The sequence below is a fragment of the Tetrao urogallus genome, assembly GCF_951394365.1.
Source record: "Tetrao urogallus genome assembly, chromosome: 2".
NCBI lineage: Eukaryota > Metazoa > Chordata > Aves > Galliformes > Phasianidae > Tetrao > Tetrao urogallus.
In genome coordinates this window covers 88,817,899-88,841,981 of record NC_136814.1, presented here as the reverse complement: position 1 = coordinate 88,841,981, position 24,083 = coordinate 88,817,899, and the positions used below count along the sequence as shown (strand labels likewise).

The 24,083-nt window shown below is 36.4% G+C and overlaps 1 protein-coding gene across 1 annotated transcript in view; it reads right to left on the bottom strand.

Annotated features, from left to right (window-relative positions):
* Positions 1 to 24,083, bottom strand: part of CSMD1 (CUB and Sushi multiple domains 1) — a gene marked incomplete at both ends in the record, with an annotated part of 996,476 nt that overhangs the window by 178,958 nt on the left and 793,435 nt on the right. Inside the window, 2 exons of the mRNA XM_079550635.1 lie at positions 5,680 to 5,849; positions 23,117 to 23,305. Of these exons, the coding sequence (XP_079406761.1) occupies positions 5,680 to 5,849; positions 23,117 to 23,305 (359 nt within the window). The remainder of the gene's footprint in view (positions 1 to 5,679; positions 5,850 to 23,116; positions 23,306 to 24,083) is intronic.

Sequence of the window (24,083 nt, the reverse complement as noted above, 5' to 3'; positions counted from 1 at the left end):
TTATTTGAATTGCCCCAGGAAAAGGTTTACTCCAACCCAGCCAACATTCACCCAAACAATTCTTGGTCATGGTTTTGCCTTGGACACGGATTTCTTCCAGCAGGCATCTTGTGTGCAACCCCTGTGCTCTGGTATTTGAAGGAGATCTGACATGCGTGATTGTCTCTGGAACCAGGAACATATTAACACACTTTTACATTATTATTGTAGTGCATATGCCTTACTCATGTAGGATAACCAATTTCAAATATAATTCACATACTCCAATTACCAAATACTCTTTTTTCCTCTGTCATGAAGCAAAAAGGAAGATATTTGGCCAAAGAGTTGAAAAACATGGAATTATATTCTAGTGTTACAGTTGCCTTGAAAAAATTTGCACTGAGACAGAGATTCTACTGTTAAAAAATCAGTTTAAAGAATTAAGTATTTCAAGAGATTGCTAAAATAGACAGACCAGGAAGCTCAGGCATCAGTGAGTAAGTGAGGGTAAGCTTTAAAATAATCAGCTGATCTAAATATTATTTAATTATAAACTTTCTTTACTTGAGCTCTGATGTTTATCTCCCTAAATCAAGTTCAAACTTCACTACATTTATAAAAAGCTTTACCCATGACTTACAGTCATTAACTTTGCAATATATTCTCCTTGAAATCACTCACCTTTACCCCTTCTCATGCATGCAATCTTACTGATGTCAGAAATTCTTTGCAAATTATTTTTTATTCCCTCTGTACTACTTAACCTCAATATTCAGGTGACTTTTAGAATTCTTACTTGTGCCAACAGAAAATCCAGATAAACACATGCAATTCAAGCTAGTTTTATGTTTTAAAAGCAAGTGAAGAGTGCCAGAGTACAGCCAGAACTCGATTATCCACACAATATTTATTCAACAAACAGTTAAAGCAGACCTACTGACTCACAAATCTTTTCTGAGGGTACAGAAGAGATGTAGAGGCCAGGGACTATTTCCAAGAGGAAGTTTAAGTGAGCCACCTTGTTTCATAAGAGTTTAATTTTATGGATGTATTCAGACTGTGGAACTTGGCCTTGGGGACAGTAGGGAATGATCACGGCATTGTTTAGTGCACTAAGATAAATGTATCCAGGACATTTAAGGAAGCTTTGTTTCTCCTAAACATTTGCGAGGAACTGAGAGAGAAGTGCTTGCAGCTGCTAGGGTGAAAACACGCAAGAAAGAGGATTGTGCTACTGTTATTTGTGAAGAGAAATCTCACAGTAATGGTGCTAATGTATGTGCATCTGCTAACAGAATGTAAAAACAACTGAAGGAGAACAAAAAGCTGACTGGATTTTCTTAAACTGTAGTTTCATATTCTGATAGTAAAAATATTTACAATTAAACTTAGATATTTCCCTGAACTTTATGGCATCCCAAACAAAAATGCTTTTTAAATTTTGCTTGACCACTTTGACCACTCTTATTGTAAAAAACTTAGAATCATAGAATCATAGAATCATAGAATCACCAAGGTTGGAAAAGACCTAAGAGATCACCCAGTCCAACCGTTCACCTATTCCCAATAGCTCCCACTAAACCATGTCCCTCAGCACAACATCCAGTCTTTCCTTGAACACCCCCAGGCTCGGTGACTCCACCACCTCCCTGGGCAGTCCATTCCAGTGCCTGACCACCCTTTCTGAAAAGTAATACTTCCTCATGTCCAGCCTGAATCTCCCCTGGCGTAGCTTGAAACCATTCCCTCTGGTCCTATCACTAATGACACGAGAGAAGAGGCCGACCCCCAGCTCACTACAACCTCCCTTCAGGAAGTTATAGAGAGCAATGAGGTCTCCCCTGAGCCTCCTCTTCTCCAGGCTGAACATTCCCAGCTCCTTCAGCCTCTCCTCATATGGCCTGTGCTCCAGACCCCTCACCAGCTTTGTTGCCCTCCTCTGAACACGTTCCAGGGCCTCAATATCTTTCTTGCAGTGAGGGGCCCAAAACTGGACACAGTACTCGAGGTGCGGCCTGACGAGTGCTGAATATAGGGGAACAATCACCTCTCTGCTCCTGCTTGCAACACTGTTTCTGATGCAAGCCAGGATGCCATTGGCCTTCTTGGCCACCTGGGCACACTGTCGGCTCATGTTCAGCCGAGCATCAATCAATACCCCCAGGTCCGTTTCCTCTACGCAGTCCTCCAGCCACACCGCCCCAAGCCTGTAGCGTCGCCTGGGGTTGTTGTAGCCGAAGTACAGGACCCGGCATTTGGCCTTGTTGAAACTCATCCTATTGGCTCCAGCCCAGCTCTCCAGCCTGTCCAGATCCCTCTGTAGGGCGTCGCTACCCCCAGGCAGATCCACGCTTCCAGCCAATTTGGTGTCATCTGCGAATTTACTGAGGGTGCACTCGATGCCCTCATCGAGGTCATCTATAAAGATATTGAAGAGGACAGGCCCCAGCACCGACCCCTGCGGAACACCACTCACGACCGGTCGCCAGCTGGATTTGACTCCATTCACCACCACTCTCTGTGCCCGGCCCTCCAGCCAGCTCTTCACCCAGCCAAGAGTGTACCCATCCAAGCCTCGGGCTGCCAGCTTCTGCAGGAGAATGCTGTGGGAGACAGTGTCAAAGGCTTTGCTGAAGTCTAGGTAGACCACATCAACAGCCTTTCCCTCATCCACCAGATGGGTCACTAGATCATAGAAGGAGATCAGGTTGGTCAAGCAGGACCTGCCCTTCATGAACCCATGCTGGCTAGGCCTGATCCCCCGCTCATCCCGCACATGCCGCATGATCTCCCTCAAGACAATCTGCTCCATAACTTCTTCCATTTGTCCACTCTGCTCTATGTTGCTTTGAAATCATTTCCCTTTGTCCTTGTTAAAGAGCCTTCCAGCTTCTTTCTTATAGATACTGAAAGGCTGCTATCAAGTCTCCTCAGAGCCTTCTCTTCTCCAGGCTGAACAGCCACAGCTCTCTCAGCCTGTCCTCACAGGGAGATGTTCCATACCTGAGAACATTTTTGTGGTCCTCTTTTGGATGCGCTCCAGGAGGACCACATCTCTCCTGTACGAAGGAGATGCACACACTTCTTTACATAGTACTAAGTGAAATTTCAGAGTTTATTGTTGCAGAAGAGTACACAGACATTCAAAGACATGTTCATGAGTTCAAAGACATGTCCATAACAGATGATGAAGAAATAGACAGCAAAATGTAATCTTACTTTATGCAACAGCTGGGGACACCAGGGGAACATAAGGGAATGGAGCACAGATAAGCAACCAGGCTAGTTTATTTTACCTAAATAATATCTCCCATTATCTTCATTAGAGAAAGAATACTGAGACAGGTGGACATTTCAGTCAACATACCAAGGTAACTCCTAGTTCTGTAAGATAACTGGTACTGATCTGGAAAACAAAATTCTTGCTGACATCCTATGCTAGGCTGTTACATTATTCTCTGCTTTCAGCTGGCAGATTTTAAATCGCCACAAAGCATCTCTCCTTAGTGACAATCAAGCAGTGAATATAATCTCATGATGCACTGCAAGACTACAAAGAACATTTCAGCCTAGAAAGAGATCTTCAATAGGAGAATTATTTCTTATTCTTATGTCATAGAACAAATAAGAAGCTGCATAGAAATGTATACAAAATCTGAACTCTAAAATACCCTAGCCAGGCTGTCACCAATATAAATTAAAAAAAAAAGGACAAAATCTCAAATATTAACAGTCAACTGTATGCTCAGTTTAATCTTCACCACATTTTCAGTTAAGATATTGGCCTGCTCCAATTGGAAGTCTTCCAGGTAATAACTAATTAAGATACTAGTGTTTTCATAGATCAAGAGGGAATAGACATTATTTCTAAAAATGCAGGTTATAAAGAGGCTATGGTGAGAGAGTTTATTTGTGTGAATAGCTATGCCAGTTGCCTCAGAAATATAAAACAGGCCTTGCAGTTCAGACATAGCAACAATTTTGCCTTTCCTCTTTACTTGCTTTGCTTCCTCAGAAGTAATGTGCTTACGCATTTATGAAAGAAGAAAGTATGTGACAGATTGCCCACAACAGCTTTCTCACTATGAAATCTTCTTTCTTACATCCCCAGAGAGTAACTCTAAGTATTCTTGTCATTACTCATGAAGAATTCTGAAGGATAACTGAGTTAGTTCATTGTTAGCTTAGAGTTTTCTAAGATTCTGTTGTTGTTCAGGCAGTCTACTAAATTATTTATAAACTAGGTATGTGTAAAGCTTCTGAGAAACTTAAGTACAGTATCCAAGCTGCTCAGTGGTCAATTAAGTAAGCTCTTCTGTGTCTGCTGCATCTATTCAGAGCTTTATGGGATCTACAGTGCCAAATCAAGGAATGTGGGAGCAAAGAACAACGTAGACTACATTCTTACCTACCTACTCAGTTCTCTTTGGTCTAAAAGAAAAGCCATAAGAAAAGATCCTGCAGCACTACATTCAGCACAGCCACACAAGCATAGAGGCCTTTATTATCAGTGACTTTTGAGTAAAGACAGAGAAAGCACTGTTCTTTTAACTATAATATTTGAATACTGTTTGAGATTTTTAAAGATTTGCCTATTTCATAGTTTAATCCAGTCTGTACGTGAAAAAAAAAAAAAAAAGTATATAAAAAACATATATATGTATCTGTATTAGTAAAGAAGGTACTTAAAGGGACAATACAGGAAATGCATTAATTTAAATTGTCATGCATTTACATAAGGAGATGGAATAATAGATAAAAGCATAGCAAGAAAAGTTTGTTTTATCATACAGTTATCTCAAAATATTTGTGGAAAGTACAAATGAAAATACTAAGATCAGGTTAGAAACAACATGCTAAATGAGTTGCTGTGATAGCCTGATATCCCCAGTTGTTACTGACTGAATTGACAGCATTGAGTAATTTGAGTATCAATTAAATCAGAAAAATTAGAGACATGAACTTGAGAAAGTAATTTTAGTATATGTTCAACATTCCAGATGAATATCATGATTTTCATTATATAAAAGAATATGGCAGCCATTATTTAAATTAAAAAGATTATTAATAAATGGGAGAAAAGTACATTTTCAAAATTTGAAGTTATTTAGGATGCGTTTCAAACATTACCTACAAAGTAAGAGTAAAAGAAAGTAAGCTACCTTCTGTCATTACAGTTTTAGTCAATATTACAGTACTGGAGAATCAGGTGATCTAGTCCAACTCCCTGCTCAAGAAAGGACACCTAGAGAAATACATGTACCTAGAACAATTACAATAACATACATTGGCTAGCTTCTTTCTATCCAAATGAGCAAATTAAATAATTTTTCCAAAATTGCCTATTATGCACAAGACAAATAATATTCTATCTACAATTAAAAACCATCTTTCTTCAAAGCAATCCCAGAAATATATTTACAAATATCACCACACATTGAAAATAACACACTTTAGCTCATTTTAGCTTTCAAAATTTAAGTATGCATTTTAGGTTTTCTATTCAGATTTATACACTGTGTAAATAATATTTCCAGAAATACAATTGAACATTTAATATTCCCTATATTCAGATAGAATTTAAATTTAGTGGGAAAAAACAAACAAACAAACAAAAAGAACGAAATGGTTAGCATTGAGTCATTCATATAATGTGAACATTGAGCACAGCAGAAAGTGAGATGATTTTCTTTTTACCTTAACCATGTCTCCCTCATGCAGCTGAAAGCTCCTTGCTCTAAGATGGATCCCTTTTCCAGCCTCAGTTTCAATTTTATAGATACATTCATGGTTGTTGTCATAGTTAGATGGAAAATTTGGAGACAACAATGTTCCTTCATTTCCAGAGACAGTTGCTCCACATTCAGCTAAAGAAAACAGACACAGAAACAAACAAAAAAAAAAGTGAATTATCCATTTCAAGATAACATAGGCAATTTTTAGAAATATTTAGCCTATACGATAACTAACTTGCTATGGATACCTAGGAAAAAGACATTTCTGTTGGATTTCACCTACAGGACAAACACCTAAAAATCCTACCTAAGATGCTATCCCCAGAACTTCACTAGGTTAACGTATACTTAAGGGCTTTTATCTAGCATCTAATTATCCCTTGGTCCTCACATTAGGCTGATCTGTAATTCAGCCTAGCTGGAGTCCATAAAAATTCCATAAAATTATTCTGTTGAAATAAGCACTAGAAAAAAACAGATAATAATTTGCTGAGATAAAGTAGTCTGGCAATAAATCAAAAGCATTCAAATAGTATTTCCACTAGATATGAAACAACAACAACAAAAAAAAACCAACAAAATTAATCAACGATTATTCATATTAGTCAGCACCAAACAGCTCCCTTCTTTTTTAGGTAAATATTGGGAGAGTCCTTTTCACAGCCACCCATAGCATGAACTTAGAGACACTTTCAGGAGTAGAATTTTAGTTACTACTACACAGTAAAGAAAAGAAAAGAGTAGAGGAAGAATGATGTGTTTCAGCCTACTGGCTCAGGTTGAGTTCTAAATAAACACTATTGCATGTCTGCAGTGTACATTTCATCACAGAAACAAAAACATCCAAAGAAATAAAAAAAAAGAGCGATACATTGTTCAAACAAATATTCAAAGTGATTAAAAATGGCCTAAAAGCACCTTATAAAACATTCAGTTAAGGTAAAATACTGATATGAATGTACAACTTTAAAGGAAATTTTATTATTTCTGCCTCATTTTTTCCCATCTAAGGATAAAATATGCTGTATTGAATCCAGGTTTTCACATAATTATTATTCAGACCTTACTGAGAGTTTGACATAAATAATTAAAAAGACATTAATGTATACCAACAGATATTTTTAGAGAAGAAGAGGTGATTATTTAAAATTGTCTCTTTCTTTATTTTTCCTGGATATTTTAAAAAGAGTCTTAAGGCTTATAGGACATTATGATATTCATTTAAGGAAGTGTGGGGTTACAATTTTGTGTGAACATGAGTATAGTTTATCCGTTATATGTGTAAAGAATCATTCTGAAAATACAGTATGAAGTTACACAAGAAAGATATACCTTAAAATAAATAAATTATTTTAAACATATTCAGTGAATGATGCACATTTCATATTTACATATCAAATATCTAAAAATCTTGGATTTGAATTTCAGAGGCCTTAATACACATGATCAAAGTTATGTGCTTTTCACTTTTGAAGAGGCTGAAGCTAGTGAATTATTCTGTACTTCCTCTCTTCAATAAAACCAAAGAAGGAAAAAGAAGAAGGAGGAGATCGTGAAGAATGATAGGGTAGATAACAGCAGGACAAGGGGCAGTGGTTTTAAGTTGAGAGAGGGAAGACTTAGTTGGATGTCAGGGGGAAGTTCTTTACAGAGAGAGTGGTGAGGTGCTGGAACAGGCTGCCCAGAGAGGTTGTGGATGCCCCATCCCTGGAGGTGTTCAAGGCCAGATTGGATGGGGCCCTGGGCAGCCTGGTCTAGTATTAAATGAGGAGGTTGGTGGCCTTAGCTGCCTTGGCTGTGGCAGGGGGGTTGGAGATTCATGATCCTTGAGGTTCCTTGCAGCCTGGGCCATTCTGTGATTCTGTGAGGAATACATGAAAAGTTGGAAGAAAAGTAGAAAGCAGTAAAGAAAGGAAAAAGCCACAGTCTTGGAGTATTTTTCCTTTATGTTTGGCCTCTCTTTATGCAAGGTGAAGGAGGAAATCTACTGTAAATTGGCTCAGGATTCTTGATTTAAGAGATAAGTTAGAAATCACTTTCTGCATAGTTGAACTGTTCCTTTGTTCTCCATAGTTGAACTGAAGGGAAAGTGGCATGCAAGTCTATAGTGACTTTACATTGTTTGGAAATTGCAAAGAACACTGGAAGACTGAAAAATGAACTATTTCATTGTATATACACTTATACATAATATGCACTTCTTTGGTAAAAGATGTGTCAAATATGAGACCCATATTACATATGGATTTATAAATACATACATTTTTTGTGTGTATATGTGCATATATAGCTATTTTTCCATTTGATTTTGAGGGAGTAGGTGGAAATAATTAATTTTATTGCATGTAATTCAAAGCAGTGCCAAAAAGAATGCCAGACAAATTTAGACCCTTACTACTCCATGTCTTGTGCTCACAGAACCAATACTCTAAGGAATCCTCACGCAAACACATGTTTGCCTAAGCAAATCACAGAATGACTTGAATTGGAAGGCACCTCACGGATCATTAGGATCCAGCCCTCCCTGTTGCAGTCAGGATTGCCAACCACTAGACCAAGCACTAGGGTCCATTCAACCTGGCCTTGAACACTTACTTCTAAAATTGGATACACTACAGGTTGTTCTCTGGGCAACCTGTTCCAGTATCTCACTACCTTCTCTGCGAAAAACTACCCTGGTATCTAATGTAAATATTTCCTCCTTTGGTTTAAAACCATCCCCCCTTCTTCTACCACTAACTAGCTGTGTAAAAAGTTGAATTCCCTCCTGTTTATAATCTCCCTTTACATATTGGAAGGTCTCAATTATGTGGTCTCCCTGGAGCCTTCTCTTCTCCAGTTTAAACAAGCCCAACTCCCTCAGACTGTCTTTGCAATAGAGAAGCTCCAGCCTTCTGACCATCTTTGTGGTCCTCCTCTGGACCCTCTCCAAAAGCTCCACATCTTTCTTGTGCTGGGAGCCCCAGACCTGGATGCAGTAATCCAGATGGGGGAGCACAAGGGCAGAATAGAGAGGGACCATTACCTCCCTTGACCTGCTGGCCACCTTTCTTTTCATTCTTTTCATGCAGCACAGGATAGCATTGGCTTTCCAAGCTGCAATTCACACTATTAAAGATAATTGACAGGATATTTATTCTCCATTGCAGCTGCACTGGTTTTACCATTACCTTCCTCCACCAAATAAATAAAATTTAAAGTAAAATGCTGAAGCAGAAAATAAAAATACTGTGTTTTTCTTACATGATGTTCACATAGCATCATACGTTTTGCTTCAATGACTGGATGTTAATCACTGTTAACCATAAGGCACATGCAGTAACAGAAAAATTGCACAATGAAACTTCCTGAATCTGGACATGGCCAAATTTCCTATTCTGATAAATATATGCTTCAAATTTTTATACTATGACAATTTGTATCTGTGAGTAATGATAATGCTATATAAGTCAGCAATAATAAAGATCAGAATATAAACATATTACATTAACTAATGTAATATTACCACCCTTCTAAAGTACATTACTTTCTGCAATAAGCAGATATGCTGTTTTCTGTTGCAATCAAGTAGTTATTTACTGAAATTCAGTTACAGTGCAAAATTCTTCTAAATCAAGTCAGCACTCATGTACCTACAACCTGTCCTATCCAAGAGTATTCTCTTATAGGTGCATATTACCCTTTCTCAGATAACTTGCAGATATTATAACCTGCCATTTCCTTCTTAATCATGCCAAAAAGTTGTTCCAGTCAAGCTTTTCAACGCATCTCATCTGCCAATAAATCACCAACTCAGCCTCCATAAGGATTTACAAAGCAAAGCAAGCCCTTTTTTAATTTCCCTCTCTGATTTGGAAAATTATCCAAAAGATAAGACAGTTCTGGTTAAGGTTTTCTTGTCACTTTTCACTAATGTTAGGATATCAAAGAAGGTCATTTTAACTGAATCACCCAATTTCTTTGCCTTGAGGAGGTTAAAGGGATTTATTTATTTATTTATCAGTTTATTTTCAGATAAATGTTAGTTGAATCCAAGGAAGATTCATTTCTCTCCAGCACTTTGGAGGTTTTGGTCTTTGTCTGGAACTTCACAGATCTATTGCCCCAGTCCCTAAAACAACTTTCATTCATGATCAGTGCTCAGATACACTAAGCATCTTATGCTATAAGGACAGCTGAGCATTTGTATAACCTTTCCTTCACACTGCAGTATAGAAATGTGCGAGAGTTTAGAAATTTAGAACAGCAACCATGAACAACAATATGCAGCATGTAGGTTCGTCAACAGGAAAACCTTATGTGTATCTCCCCTTTTTTATGCACCAGAATTTTACTGAGTGGTACAAGAAATGCCATGTTATGTACTCTAAAATACTGACAGTAAATAGTACTGCTAAAGCTTTTTCATCCAGTAATTAACACATACAGCCAAAATACGTGCCACCTAAAGTCAATTTATTTCTTTTCCCTAGGAATTTTAAGCATGCAACTCGTGCCTCTGATAAATGTATTAGAAAATCAGTTAGTCACAAACTGAGCAATTGTTGGCTAACTTATTTAGCATAATGGATAAGGCATTAAGTAGGAGAGGAAGAACACTTCTTCAGGGAAATTCATGCTTTAAGCAGTTGGAAAATAAGATTCTGAAATGGCTCATGACTCTTGACAACCAAACTACTACACTTGAATATTCATATTCACCTCCATTTTTACCACCTCTGAAAAATCTTTAGTTCTTTATGCAAAAAGAAAAGACAGATTTTAGCCACGTTGTCATGATCATTCTGCTAGGAGGTCTCAGCTATAATTAAAAAATCAAAGATCAAACTATGAAATTTTTGAGTAAGTAGGAGATACAACTCGTCCATTCTCAGTGGATGAAAAATATAAAACTTCCTCCAGTTCAACAGACAAATCTTATTAAGTGATCCGTAAAGATGCCTTTATTTGGCTACACAGAACTTCATTTGTCACTCACATCACTAGTATGTACAACACTTTTCAGATTCCCTCCAACTATATCTCTGTTTTTGCAAGATGCAAAATAAATTGAAATTTACAATTTTTTTTCCTATCAACATGGTTGTCACCTAAGTATTTAAAAAGAAAAGATTCATTTATCACTTTAAGTAAATTGATGTACATTTTAAGTTAAATATATATTTTAAATACATTCCTTGTCAAAAAAAAAAAAAAAAAAAAAAAAAAAAAAAAAAAAAAAAACCCACAACCCAGTAATCCAAGAGTATGTACAAAAGCCTGTCTTGAGCAAAATTAGACAAAAACTAGTTGGGAATTTTATGTCAAGAAAGCAAAAGCCTACTAATTCTTTAGGCATCAGAAAAAATGAAAAGAAGCTGCCATTCAGAAGAATGGGAAAACTTCTCTGTTTTAGGAAAGACACAGGACAATTGTCATAACTCATAGACAGTATTTTTTGAGGCTGAGAGAGAAAGAAGTGTAAGTTCTGGTAGAAGAAACATAAAATAGCACCTGATATTGCTCTACCAAAATACATAGAATTAAGAGGTTGTTCTGGTATTAAAGGAGCCTGATTTCTTGGAAATAGGTTAGAAATAAAAAGCTAGGATGACTTAAATATGAAACATTATTTAAACTGTAAAGGAATTAGATTCTAAACACTGCAATAGCACTGAACAATCACATTCTCTCATGTGAGATAACTAATGTGTTAACTCACATTAAGTATCCCAGCTAATACAGTTCTCAAATTTGAATGAAAATTATAAAACAACAATTAAGACATTTCAAGAAATATGTATGATTATTTCCATTATTAAACATTAGATTTTAAGCATCTGTATTTTAAGAACAGAAGATGCCTTTTTGATGTTTTCAGTGAATTGTGTGCATTCTTAGCTGAGGATGAAGAGCTTGGGATAATGATTCTTTAAGAATACACTCTTATTTGTGCAGTTAAATTGCGTTGCAATTGAATTGTAATGAATACTAATTCCATTTAACTAATTTATGAAAAATGTGCTCATAGTGGGAGAGAGGTTTGTGCTTTTTGTTTCTAAAGGACAAATAAATTATCTAAAAAATGAAGTTTCAAACATAGATTTGTTTGTAGTAGCTTTAAAAGTTCATGTCATCTTTGTGGCTTGTAACAAGCTTAACTAAACTAGCATAAACTAAAATTAAATTTGCTCTGCATTTGTCAGTTAGTGATATGGCTCTAATTTAGACTCTTAAAATCTGGCAAACCCTGAAAGTTTACCAAACTGCAGCATCTAAATGGAAAGGCCATTTAATTTTTTTTCTAAGAAAAAAAAAAGTTGTATGACATTGAGTTTATGTTTCAAAATGTGACAAGCAGATAAAAGTAGTTAAACCTAATTCCTTATTACAACTTTAGAACCTCGAGTCTTTTTCAAAGTTAATTTTATTATTTATCATGAAATAAAAAATATCTGCCTCTGAATTCCATGGATAATACTATTCTAGTGTATAAGACTTATATCCACAGGTAAGAAGTTTCAGATGAGGAAGTACATATGCTTTATTTTCACTAGTTTCTGATTAGTCTGTTATAACCTTGTTGAGGACTGCAGCAGACTGGAATAATGCTGCCTTATTAAACTGCTCTTTCATTGCCTTGCAGGGAGAGAGATTGGTCTGGAACAGACACTTGACTCCATTCTTTGTTCTTTTGCTTTAAAAAGTCACTTAAATTCTATTTACATAAATAACTTTATTTTTCTCCTTTCATTGTCTCAGTTATAGCGGGATAAAAGGAAACTGTGGAAGGCAGATCTTTTGAAGATCATCAAACACTTCCTGAATATGAACACAGAGGCTATAAAGCAAAAATAAATCCATATTCTTGAAACGCTTTGAAATACAGTTCATGTAAAAATGTAACAATAACTTTGTTTAAAGCCAAAGTTTACTTTACTACTTTTGTGTACATTTTGCTAAAAGGTATGACAGGATTTTAAACAGATCTTCAATGCAGAGATCAAATAAAAGTAGTGTGTTGTCAGTTTAAGGGCTTCCCTGCTGCAAAGCTCTTCAATTGAGTACAGAATATCTTTGTTGTTTTTACAAAATGATGCAGCAGCTCATAAAATATGAGAACAAGTTGAGCTCAGACAACTGGTAATTAAACTAATTGACTGATTGAAGAGGCTCTAAAGCCCATGCCTATGCATATGGCTTTAGTAATGTACACACAATATGACTGCTCTCAAGCACACCTTCAGATACTCAGGAGCAATGCAAGGAGATGAAGCTTCCTATTTACATGAACGCCACATAAAACCAAAGCGTCTGTGAAGTTTGCAAAGTACCTCTGTTGCACAGTGCCTTAACCTTTGTAATGCTTTGTCTCCAATTCTTCAGTTTTTCACCTCTGAGCCCCATACCTTTTGTTTGCACACTGCCAAGCTGTGTCAGTGTCTTCACTCCAGTATCACAAGTGCTCTTGTTTTCAACATGCACTAGTGAATTCTAAATCACCCTTGCACTGGGTTTCTCCCAAAAAGTGTTGTCATGGATGATTAAACTGTACTGTTTTCCCCCTACTTCTCACTTTTTATCCCATGGGTTTTAGCCTACAAAAAAAACACCAAGTTTACTTCGCAGCAAACCTGGTGGATCTAGCTTTTAAATTCATATCAGAATAGAGTCAACATTTTTTTTTTTTTACTTCACAGCAAATATTACACAATAATAGACATACAAAAACTTAACCAATCAGTCTGAATCACACACACTATTGCCCTCTGCCCTATTCAGTGCTAACAGTATCAGACTGCCTATGACAAGATTGAGCAGGTCTGCTTACAAATAGAAGCATGCTAAGAGAAAGTAAGATGTTGGCTTTGCTATCATTGCTGTAATCATCATTGTTGCCACCAGTCTTATTGGAGAAATATTTGTCTGGCAACAGACAAATCCTTCCTCTTCCCAGCTGGTGCTCAGAAATGACTTCTTTTCTTTCTTTTTTCTTTTTTTTTTTTTTTTTTTTTTTTCTTTTTTTTTTTTTTCCAAGATAGATTTTAAATCAAAGGATGTTATCAGCAATGGATCACACTAATAAAATGTTTGCAAATAAGTCTCTCCTTATGTTCCTTAAGCAACACCAGTATCATGGTGGTGAGGTTAGAAAATCTTACTAAAGACCTTACTGAAACATTGCACTGCAGTGTTGCTCCAATTGCACTCTTGCACAATCTTGCTCCACATTTTTTGTACCATTCCATTATGAAGAATAATGGAGTAAGAAAGGAAAGACAAAAGAGCACTAAAGTTCTTTCTGACGTCTGCATACTAAGCTTTCAATCCATATATTGATGACATAAGATACTACCCAGGTTTCTCAGAACAAATTCTATCACATTAATTGGGGATCATAGGCAGAATCCAAGGCAAGGACTTCTGTAGTCCTTTTTTTTTTTTTTAGTTTTTTGTTTTCTGCCTACCTCTTTGTAGCACTATCTAATAAAGGAATATGCAGATAACATCTCTACACTATTTATCTTATCAGGAGGAAAAACAATAACAGTATCCACAACTTCACAATGAAGAAAGAAGGCAAAAGAGAGGTTGAAAACAATTCTTGTTCCTTCTGACTATAGGTAATTAAAATTTCATGTCCGGGTCACATATTAAGGTGACTGTCTCTCATATCCAAACTACTCCTTCATCTTGAAAATAGATTCAGAATGGTCACTGTGCACCAACTGATATTAAATTCTCAGTTTAATACAGACACCTAAAACCTGTAAGTAGAGATTTCCACCTCATGAGTGGCCGCACATAACTTAAATGAGTGTGTTCTCTTCATAAACACCTGCTAAAAATGAATAGTAATTCTTAAGCTTAGTTCAATGTCTCAAAAGTGAACTTCAGATTTAAATTTTACACTACACCAAATTTAAAGAAGACGATGAATCTCAAGGGTCTCAAAGAAATCTCTCAAACTATTCAGGCTAACAAGATTCCCACTTATGTTTCAGTCTCCATGGAAATTAACTCAACATTACAGTATGACAAAGTTTTTTAATTGCATTTGGTGGCTTTGCAATGAATACTAACAAAAGCGTTAAAAAGAAACAACTTCTTAAGTGTCAGCAATTTATTTTAGCACTCTATCATTAATTATTCATGTATTATTTACTATAACAACTGAACATGATAAATTAATGATATTAATGTAAGTGCCAGTGAACAATACCACAGTGAGGATTTTGCTCACTGTAAATATTAATGCAAAAAAGCAAGTACCATGTAAAATGTAACAAAAGAGCAACACCACTTCGGTATGAAATAAAAATATTTAGTAAGTGTTTATTTAGTAAGATATTTGTTAAGGTATCCAGTTAAGGTTAGGGAAACAAGCCTCAGGTTAGCTGAGCCAATCAACACAGGCTGGCCCAGGTGATATGTGTTTCCCCTTTGCTGTGAGCTTTCTAATACATCCACCCTTCACCGCCCCCACCCCGCTCACTTGGGAGGGGTGGAGACATCAGTTTTCTAATGGCTTGGATAGCCGTTCAGGTTCCCTGAGAGAGGCCCTAGGACCTGGGGTTTTGCTTTCCTCAAGATTCTGAAGCTTTTGTTCTGGCCACCAGTTAACTAATTTCTCTAACCTATCTGTTGTCAATCCATCCATCAAATTTCGTGGAATACCCTTTTTCCAGCCCAGAGTCCAAAGTCCATTACGTTTATGAAAGATATTCCGCCTACCGGTTTTTACTGGCAATGAGACCCTTCCAGACCCACTGAGCTTTGGGCTAGGTGGCCTGGGGGCAAGACTGGCTGCTGCAAGCCTCACACCTCTTGGCTCAGATTTACTGGGAAAAGAAACCACCGGCCCATATTTTCTTCCATAGTTAATTAACTCTTGGGCTACCTCCCCCCCACGTCCATACTTTGCGTCCTGACTGCAGATGGTTGGGGGTTACAGTTTCTTCTAACACTGCCCGGGTTCTTTCTCCCTGTGACATAGCTTGTATCCTTGCTTGTAATTGTATGCCTATGGGTTTCAGTGATTCCGGAAGCCCTCTAATTAAAGGGGTCATTCTCTCAGGATCAACGGGCATCATCATGGGCAATTCATGATGCGGTTGCAGCTTTCTATCATACATCAGTTGTTGACAAGCAGCCTTTTGAACGCTCTCTGCTAATTGGTCAGTTGTTCCAGTAATGGCAAGAGGGTCTCCCCTTTCTAAAGGGTTGAGACCACCTGCCCAATAGGCAGCCCTTTGTGTTAATGACCAGGTAGCACGATTGTTACCAGTAGTTAAAAATACTCCTGGTCCCCAATAACCTTCTGCTTCCTTTTCTGTTAACCAAATCTGGTCGTCACCAGTGAGACTCACTCTCCATACATATTCTGTTTCTGATTCCTTTGGAGAGCGGCTCAAGTCCTTTTTCAGTTTTGCTAGTTCGGTGGCCGAGAATGGAATTTCCTTAACATTCATTTGAGGATCTAGATCCTCACTGTTATCGAAGGTATATTCGGTTTTTATTAAGGGACGCGATGGGGCTATAGGGGTTTCTAATTTGTCTAGTCTTTCCTTTATTTCTTGTAGTTCCTCCTGAGGAAAGGTTTTTTCTTGAGGCAAACTGTGGGTGACAGTATCACTAGCATCTTTATGTGTTAACAGTTCCTTGAAAGCCATCTGCAACAAGACCGAATTATGTTTCTCTCTTTCTAATTGTTCCTCGAGATTAACTATTTGATTCTGCAGAGTTTTTACCAATTCTTGTGCAACTCTAACCGATTCCTGTAGTGCTTCTATGGTTTGGAGTTCTGCCGAATGCTTTTCATTTCGGAAGTCCACGGCAGCTTTTAAAGCAGCCCCGAGTACGGCACAAATAAATGACTTTCCTTTTCCAGCTCGTGTACGAGCCTCATTCTGTAAGACACTAATGCGGTCCGAAACACTCTGCAAATTATGCCAATTTTGGCGTGCCCAGTCCACCCCTGACAAAGAGGGACGAGCACCATGCTTTTCTAAAAGGTCAAATAACGTATCTTCACTTTTCATACTGGCAATACTGTTACTCATTTCTTAATACAAAGAAAGATCTACACTAAGGGAGGAGGAGGTACACGTATTCAAAAGCTCAGTTACTCCTTACCGCTCCTCCCAGGGAGATACACCACACCTAAGCAAATGCAAACGCTCCAATCACGCCTCCCTTTTGTTGAGGGGAGCACACAAAGACAAGAGGCTAAAAAACTGTAAACACCACACCTAAGTTACAGTTCACTGCTTGCAATTCCAGGAGATGCACCACAGCTCAAACCACTCCTCCCTTTCTTTGGGGGAGAGCACAAAAACTGTGAAGCTAAAGCAACACTTTCTAGTTTTCAATAGTAAATAAAACTTCCTGGAGAGGCACACACGTTTAAGTCACAAAATATCACTTCGCACGCAGACACACACAGAAAAAAAACAAAAGGTTCAAATTTCGCACTTCAGTTACCAAATAACCAGAGAGGTCTTCCCGAGGAGGCACACACGTATTAAACAAAATGCAAGTATTCAAAATACGTCCCCGAGAGGTACACACATAAAAGGTCCAAGTTTCGCACTAACCACGGAGAGGTCTTCCCGAGGAGGCACACACGTATTAAACAATATGCAAATAGTCAAAATACGTCCCCGAGAGGTACACACATAAAAGGTAAAGTTTCAGAATATGGAGCGGTCTTCCTGGAGAAGGACTCACGTCCAAATTTTCAAAACTATCGCTCCTTGCAACTCCAGGAGGTGCACACAGACAAAAAAGTTTCAAACTATATCTGGAAGGACAACACTCTCACAGCGGGTATCCTGCCGACTACGCCATTAAAAATGTCTCGCTCCAATTTATAGGAGGGAGATGAGGTTCTTTTAATATCTGTATACCCGGCGTGAGATTAAGAAACAACGGTTCATATGTTGTTGCATCCAGTTTATTACTAAAACCTAATCAGGGAGACGGAGAAGGGAAGGAGGGCGATAGAAAAGATGGAAAAGAAGGAGGAGATGCGTAAAGCGAGGATAGTCACCAGCAGGATCCAGCAGCGGTCCTGTTGCACGGTGTTTGAAGGTACCAGGCAGACACAGCAGGGGGACGGGGAGCAGCAGCGTGGCCGGCCTTGAGCAGCCAACCTTTACCCAGGACTTGCCTGGACTTGTTCATCTGTGTCCTTCAGACAAAGGATTTCACAATCCTTGCTTGGGACTTGAACAAGTCTATCTGTGTCCCCAGCAAGCTTTGAGACACAGAAGTTAACAGAATAATCTCTTACATTTATGAACAGGAAAAACCAACTTTCTTCAAGTAAGGAGGATAGCATTTTTGCCAGAATGCTGAGTAGAGAGGGTAAAGGCCACAGACATTAGCCAAGGTATTAAACAGGAAAAAGAAAACTATTAGTAAATACAATCAAATAATCATATTTTCTTAATTTCTACTGTTTCAATTTTGCAATTAGTGTTACTGAGTATGATGGAACAAAATAAATTTACCATTTTTTATCTAAACTTGTCTTATAGCAAAAAAAATAAATACAGTGATCTAATAAACATACATTTTGTGTATTGTGCCACTCAGAGCTTGAATTATAAAGTAAGAAATTTTCTACACTTGGGCACTCTACCTTTCACTGTAAAGGTCTTGCCAATCAGTTTTCCACACATTTCCTTCAATAATTAGTGACCATGTCATCTTTGGCAAGTGGGTAGGCAAGGCTGAAATGTTTAACCTCTTTCAGAATTTTAGACGTGCTAGAACTAAAAGGCACACTCTTACCCATCAGTGGATCATTGCAAATGGTGAAATAGGGTCACATTTCAAAATATATTTAGGTGATAATCTATATGTATATCAGATATATGCATTCAAAACTGCACCTACTTGCCAACCACCTATCTCTTCAAACGTATATATATTCACTGATTACTCATTATATGTCACATTTCTGCTTTTGCTTGTATCTTATCCTTTTGTCAAAACAGAGAAGATACCTGCCATTAGTATCTAAATAAATATATATAAAATCATTTTACTTCTCACAACTCTGATAAAGCTTTCTAAGTGTGTAGAAGGAAATGGGAAATTCATAAGGCCAAGGACAGAGTTCTTCACTGTAGCATGACAGTGAAATCTGCGAACTATGGCACTGAGCTGGAAAAATGTATTTTGTAGAGGGAGATGAGGGGAAAGTTGCAGAATGGAATAGGGAATATTTTCTGCATTCTAGATCTATTGCTAGTCTTGTTGGTTCACTGAAGGGTTATTTTTCAAATTTTCAAATATTTAAAAAAAAAATAATTTATAGAAATGTTTCTTTTAATTTAGGACTTCCTTTTTTAATAACAGCACAACTTTACAGTACAGAGTGGTAGAAAGCTCCTAACTAATTTGACTTAAAGCAAACAGAAACATAAAAATATATAATTAAATGAATAGATTATTTATTTATATATTTTTAAATATGGGATATAGGGGATCTGCCTTTATAACAGATTTTCCAGATAAATGGTGTGGTTACTGTTCCTTCTGACTATAGGTAATTAAAATTTCATGTTTAAAAATTTAGTGAAGACAGGAAGAGAAGCCAGAAATGCAATTTCATCAGTCTCCTTTAGGTAGATTTTAGCTTTAGAATCGACAGCTGTTCCACTTCTTTTCTGGACCCCAATATTTATTAAATTCTTAAGCTCTGCAGATACGTAAAACTGCATAACTGCCTACAGGCACTGCTCTTGGATCTGTAATCTAGGGAAACCAATTCAGTAAAAGCAGGTTTTGTCCTCATGAAAAAGTAGTCAACTGTGAAATAACAGTGAAACTGTAATAGAATTGCATAATTATAGGTAGAGAAAAATTGAGCTATTACTGGAAGAGTAATTTAGGCAATTTTGTTCACACAAAATTAGTATAAATGTATATTTACATTTTCAACTACATCAAAGCAAGTGATAAAATAGGAATAAATTATATATGTGGATGCAGTATCAACAACAATTCTTAACCACAATTACTAATCAAAGGAACATTTTTGAAAAATATACATGTATTTCTAAAAACACTGGAATACTAATTGAAGCAATCATAACAATAAAGCAACGAATAATAATGCAGGATAAGATGTTAATGAAGGAGGAAAGCAAGATTATTGTTTTCTCTTTCTAAATCTCAACTAGACAAAAGATAATCAGAAGAAGCTTGTCTCTATTCCAGTAGCTTTTTTTACCTAAAAAACCTAAAAAGCCTACTTACAAAGACAAAAAGTGATTTTATATGGTAATTAAATTATTCAGAAGTAAATTTGGAAAATGAATCATACAACACACAGACAAGCACACTTATTACAGCTGCGTGCCAGGTGGTAATACTGACAAACATATAGGTGACAAGCTGTTTCAGTACAAAACCAGATTTTGGTCAGTACCTAAGGTTATGGATTAGTTCAGTGACATTTCCTCTTCAAGCCACTGTACACATGAATTTTCCTGATAGTCCTGTACCAGGATTGCTAGGAGAATAACTTTACCATGACAGTACGCACAGGAATGAAGTCCTTACACAGGAATGAAGTCCTTATTCTATTCTTTTTATCACAATAAAATTACAATGAAACAGTGTTTCTCTCTCTCAGTTCCCCTCAATCTCACCATCCTGTTGATTCCACTAAATTTTGAGGAGTGGCGTGGAAGACAACACTGTGAATGTACTTTTAACAAAAGTATATTGAAGAACAGTTGCATAAAAGTAAGCAGCCAATTTTTTTCTTTCCAAAGACCATCTGTGTCCTTTATACTGTCAGTAGCGCAGAAAGTTCTCAGTGTAGGATTTCTGTGGGAGTTTTGTCACAATCACTAGTTAAAACCACAAGATAGCTCTTCTACATGCATCTTCTGTATGCAGAAAGAATGGAAACACTTAATATTCTTGTGTGAAAAGAGATTGAAGAGTATTACCAGCAGATATCAGCTACTAGTATATCTGATGGAGAAGCTGTCATTGTTACTTGAAGCTCTTACGGGAAATAAGATTTCTTTATGAATGGCTCCATTACCTTTCTTTAAATAAAAAAAAAAAAAAAAAAAATGCGGAATGGGAATTTTTCTGAGAGGAAAAATTCCTCTCAGAAATAGTCAGGAGACTAGTAGGTCCAGTTGGTATAGACAGTTGGAGGAAAGGGATCCTCCTGAAAAACCATGTCACGAAGGATTCAACAGATAGCTGAAATACAGAGAATTGTTTCCACAGGACAAAGTGTTATACAGATCTACTGTTTGGGACTAGGATAAGTCATTCATAAGAACTCATACCATGCTATTGGTTTGGATCTAAGAAAAATATTGGTTTGGATCTAAGAAAAATAGTATTGATGACACAGTGATGTTTTAGCTATTGATGAACAGTGCTAATATAGATAGCTTCAGGACCTTCTCTGCTTCTCAAGCTGCCCTGTCAGCAAGTAGGGAGTTCTAGCTCAATTTCTAGTCTATATGGAACATCATTATAGCTAGTAATTTTTTTCCAAACTAAGCCATATTAATTTAATTGTATCCAATAACCTTTATCTTATTCTAACAACTATCTCTAATAGTAAGTAATAAATTTGGGAATAGACAAATAACTTTCCAAATAAATAATATTATTATTTCAAAATTAGTAGCAAATATATGAGAAAAAAAAGAAAAGAAAAAAAAAAAAAGAAAAAAGAAAGCTTACATAAAATGAAAACATTCTGTCAGACTCGTGACATTTTAAAATCCAATACAAATAATTCCTTTTTTAGGCATCTAAAGAATGCCTGGAGACTGATTCATCTCACTGTAAAGCAGACACTGAAATCTAGGCTTTCTGTACTGACTTTACTGACAGTTATCAGTAATTGGAACTCGTACACACATACACAACAAACCTGAAAACAGTCTAATTCAGAATCTGAATCCCATCCACTAAAAATTGCCTGCAGATTAAGAACACCTACTCAATTCATAGTACAGGAACAAATTAACTTTTTGGTACTTGATAGCTGGTGACAGATGTACTTTCGTAACATCTACCAGTTGTCCTTTGAGGAGTTAGATAAGTTTGCATCATTTTGTTTTCATATCTCATCATGCCTCGTATTATCTTCACATAATATCCAGTGATCTTACAGTCTTCCAGAACTGTGGTTATTTTTTTAAAAAAAAAGTATTTTTATTTTTTCTTTGTTTGAATTAAGACATTTTGAGACAGAGATTGTAATTGGAAAGCTATGGAAATGTTTAGCAATCTTAAAAATTGGGAAAAACAGAATTCTAGGCTTAAACTGAATATGTGGATATTCTTGTACTGAAATATGACACTTTAAATTGATCTATGATAATGTGCACTTGGTTATTCAACATTCATGGTCAGTGTTAAGCCAGTGTTTTTTCTAAGAATAGTCTAGCTGAAAATAGTCTAGGATGAAAAACTTCTATTTAAGAAAAAATGGCAAATTCCATACAATACTGGCTTCTCTTTCATTGATCATATAAACCCAGGTCATTAAAACATAATTACAAATACTTCTCTTTTTTTGCCATAAAAATGTATGTATGTATTTTATGATTATATACAGTGTATGACTTACAACATTTTCCAGATATAGATATGGACTTTTATAATAAGTAAAAGAAACAAGACGTAGTGGAGTGTCTTTCTTAATTAAATAAAACTGTGTATAAAACAATTGTCTTAAGACAATATATTTAGAGGCAGGTGTGTGGAATTATTTAACATTTCAGAAGCATTATGTCAACAGTAACTGATCAGATGCTTTAAATAGTGATGATAAGATGTTCTCATCAAACCATACACAGATACTGTAAAAATTTTAAAAATCCAATCCTTTAGTTTCTCACAAAAAAAAAAAAAAAAAAAAAAAAAAAAAAAAAAAAAAATTGCTCAACCTGAGCATGTATTTACTGATTTTTAAAAACAGCACATTTAAAAATTACAGTTTACAAATACTATATTACGGTTTATAAATCATAAAAAAGAACTTAAAGTTACAATAATATGAAAAAAAAGCCCTTAAAACAGTTTGGAGTACTCTTATAAAGGCTGTTTTCACCAAGAGCCCTAAATTTTGCTTATTTATCCTGACAGACTATTAACTTTGCATCTTAATAAGGGCAAGTGTACAGTTCAATTACTGTATTTACATTTTTTCTCACAAGACATTCTGATCTTACTTTCTCCCACAGTTCTAACTATTCTTCTTTCTTATTTTAGTTCTCCAAGTAAGAAAAGTGCATTACTTATATCTTCAACTTGGGTTGAATACGTTCAACCCAACTGTTTTCTTCTCTTCCCAGTATTCCAAAACATGCCATGTGCTAATAACGACTTGATGAATGAAATGAAAGCATGTGACCACCTACCCACACACCTTGGCAGAGGTGCACTCCATACACGCCGACCACCACCCAGGCAGGTAAGTTTATTAGCACCTTCCAAGCGATATCCAGGGAAACAAGAAAAGATCAAGGAGTCTCCAACACCAAACTGAAAGCCAATTCGCCTGCTGAAGGCAGGAACACCAGGATCATCACATGGCTCTAGATCATATTCTGCAGACAATAAAACAGACTATATAAATAAACGCAACAAGATTTCTGCATGGGTTGGAGAGGAGAAGCTTGCCAATTTAGTTGTAGTATGTCATTACACACTGCTTCAAAAACATGCATTTCAGGATCATTTTCTCTACTAAAACCAGCACTATATTTCTGTTACGGCAATATATATAGTAATTATGTATCTATTGCATCCCACCCACACTAGATTTATTTTTTTAATTTCAAAAAGCTGTAATCAGCTTGTACTGTAAGTGTTTTACTATAATTTTGTTTAATTACATCTTCAGTATATTATTTGGTTCATTTGGTCTGAACTCCCAAACAGCTTTAGATGTGAGACAGTTTAAAAATTCACTGTGTAATGAAGAAAATCTAACAAAAAAAGAAAAAAAAATCAAATGTAAGGTCATTAGAATTGAAAGACATATGGCCACATTTTAAAAAACTGTCCTTCATTTTCCTAAGTAAAACTATCTTCTTAACCTAGCAAACTGTTTACGTGCTTTTCTGAAATCAAACAGGCATCACCCAACTGAAAACAAATATATATATATATACATTTTTCAAAATAAGTCTCTAAGTGTCTGAATTTGTGTCTCTTTTGCAACTATGAACCAAGAATAATTGGCAAATCTATGGAAACTTAAAATCATTAGAAGCAGTAAGACTGAAGCCCTCAAATGCCCCCTAAGTTGTACAATTGCTTCTTTACCATTACTTTAATGTATATAGTAAATGTATACACAACAATGTATGTCCTACAATTCCT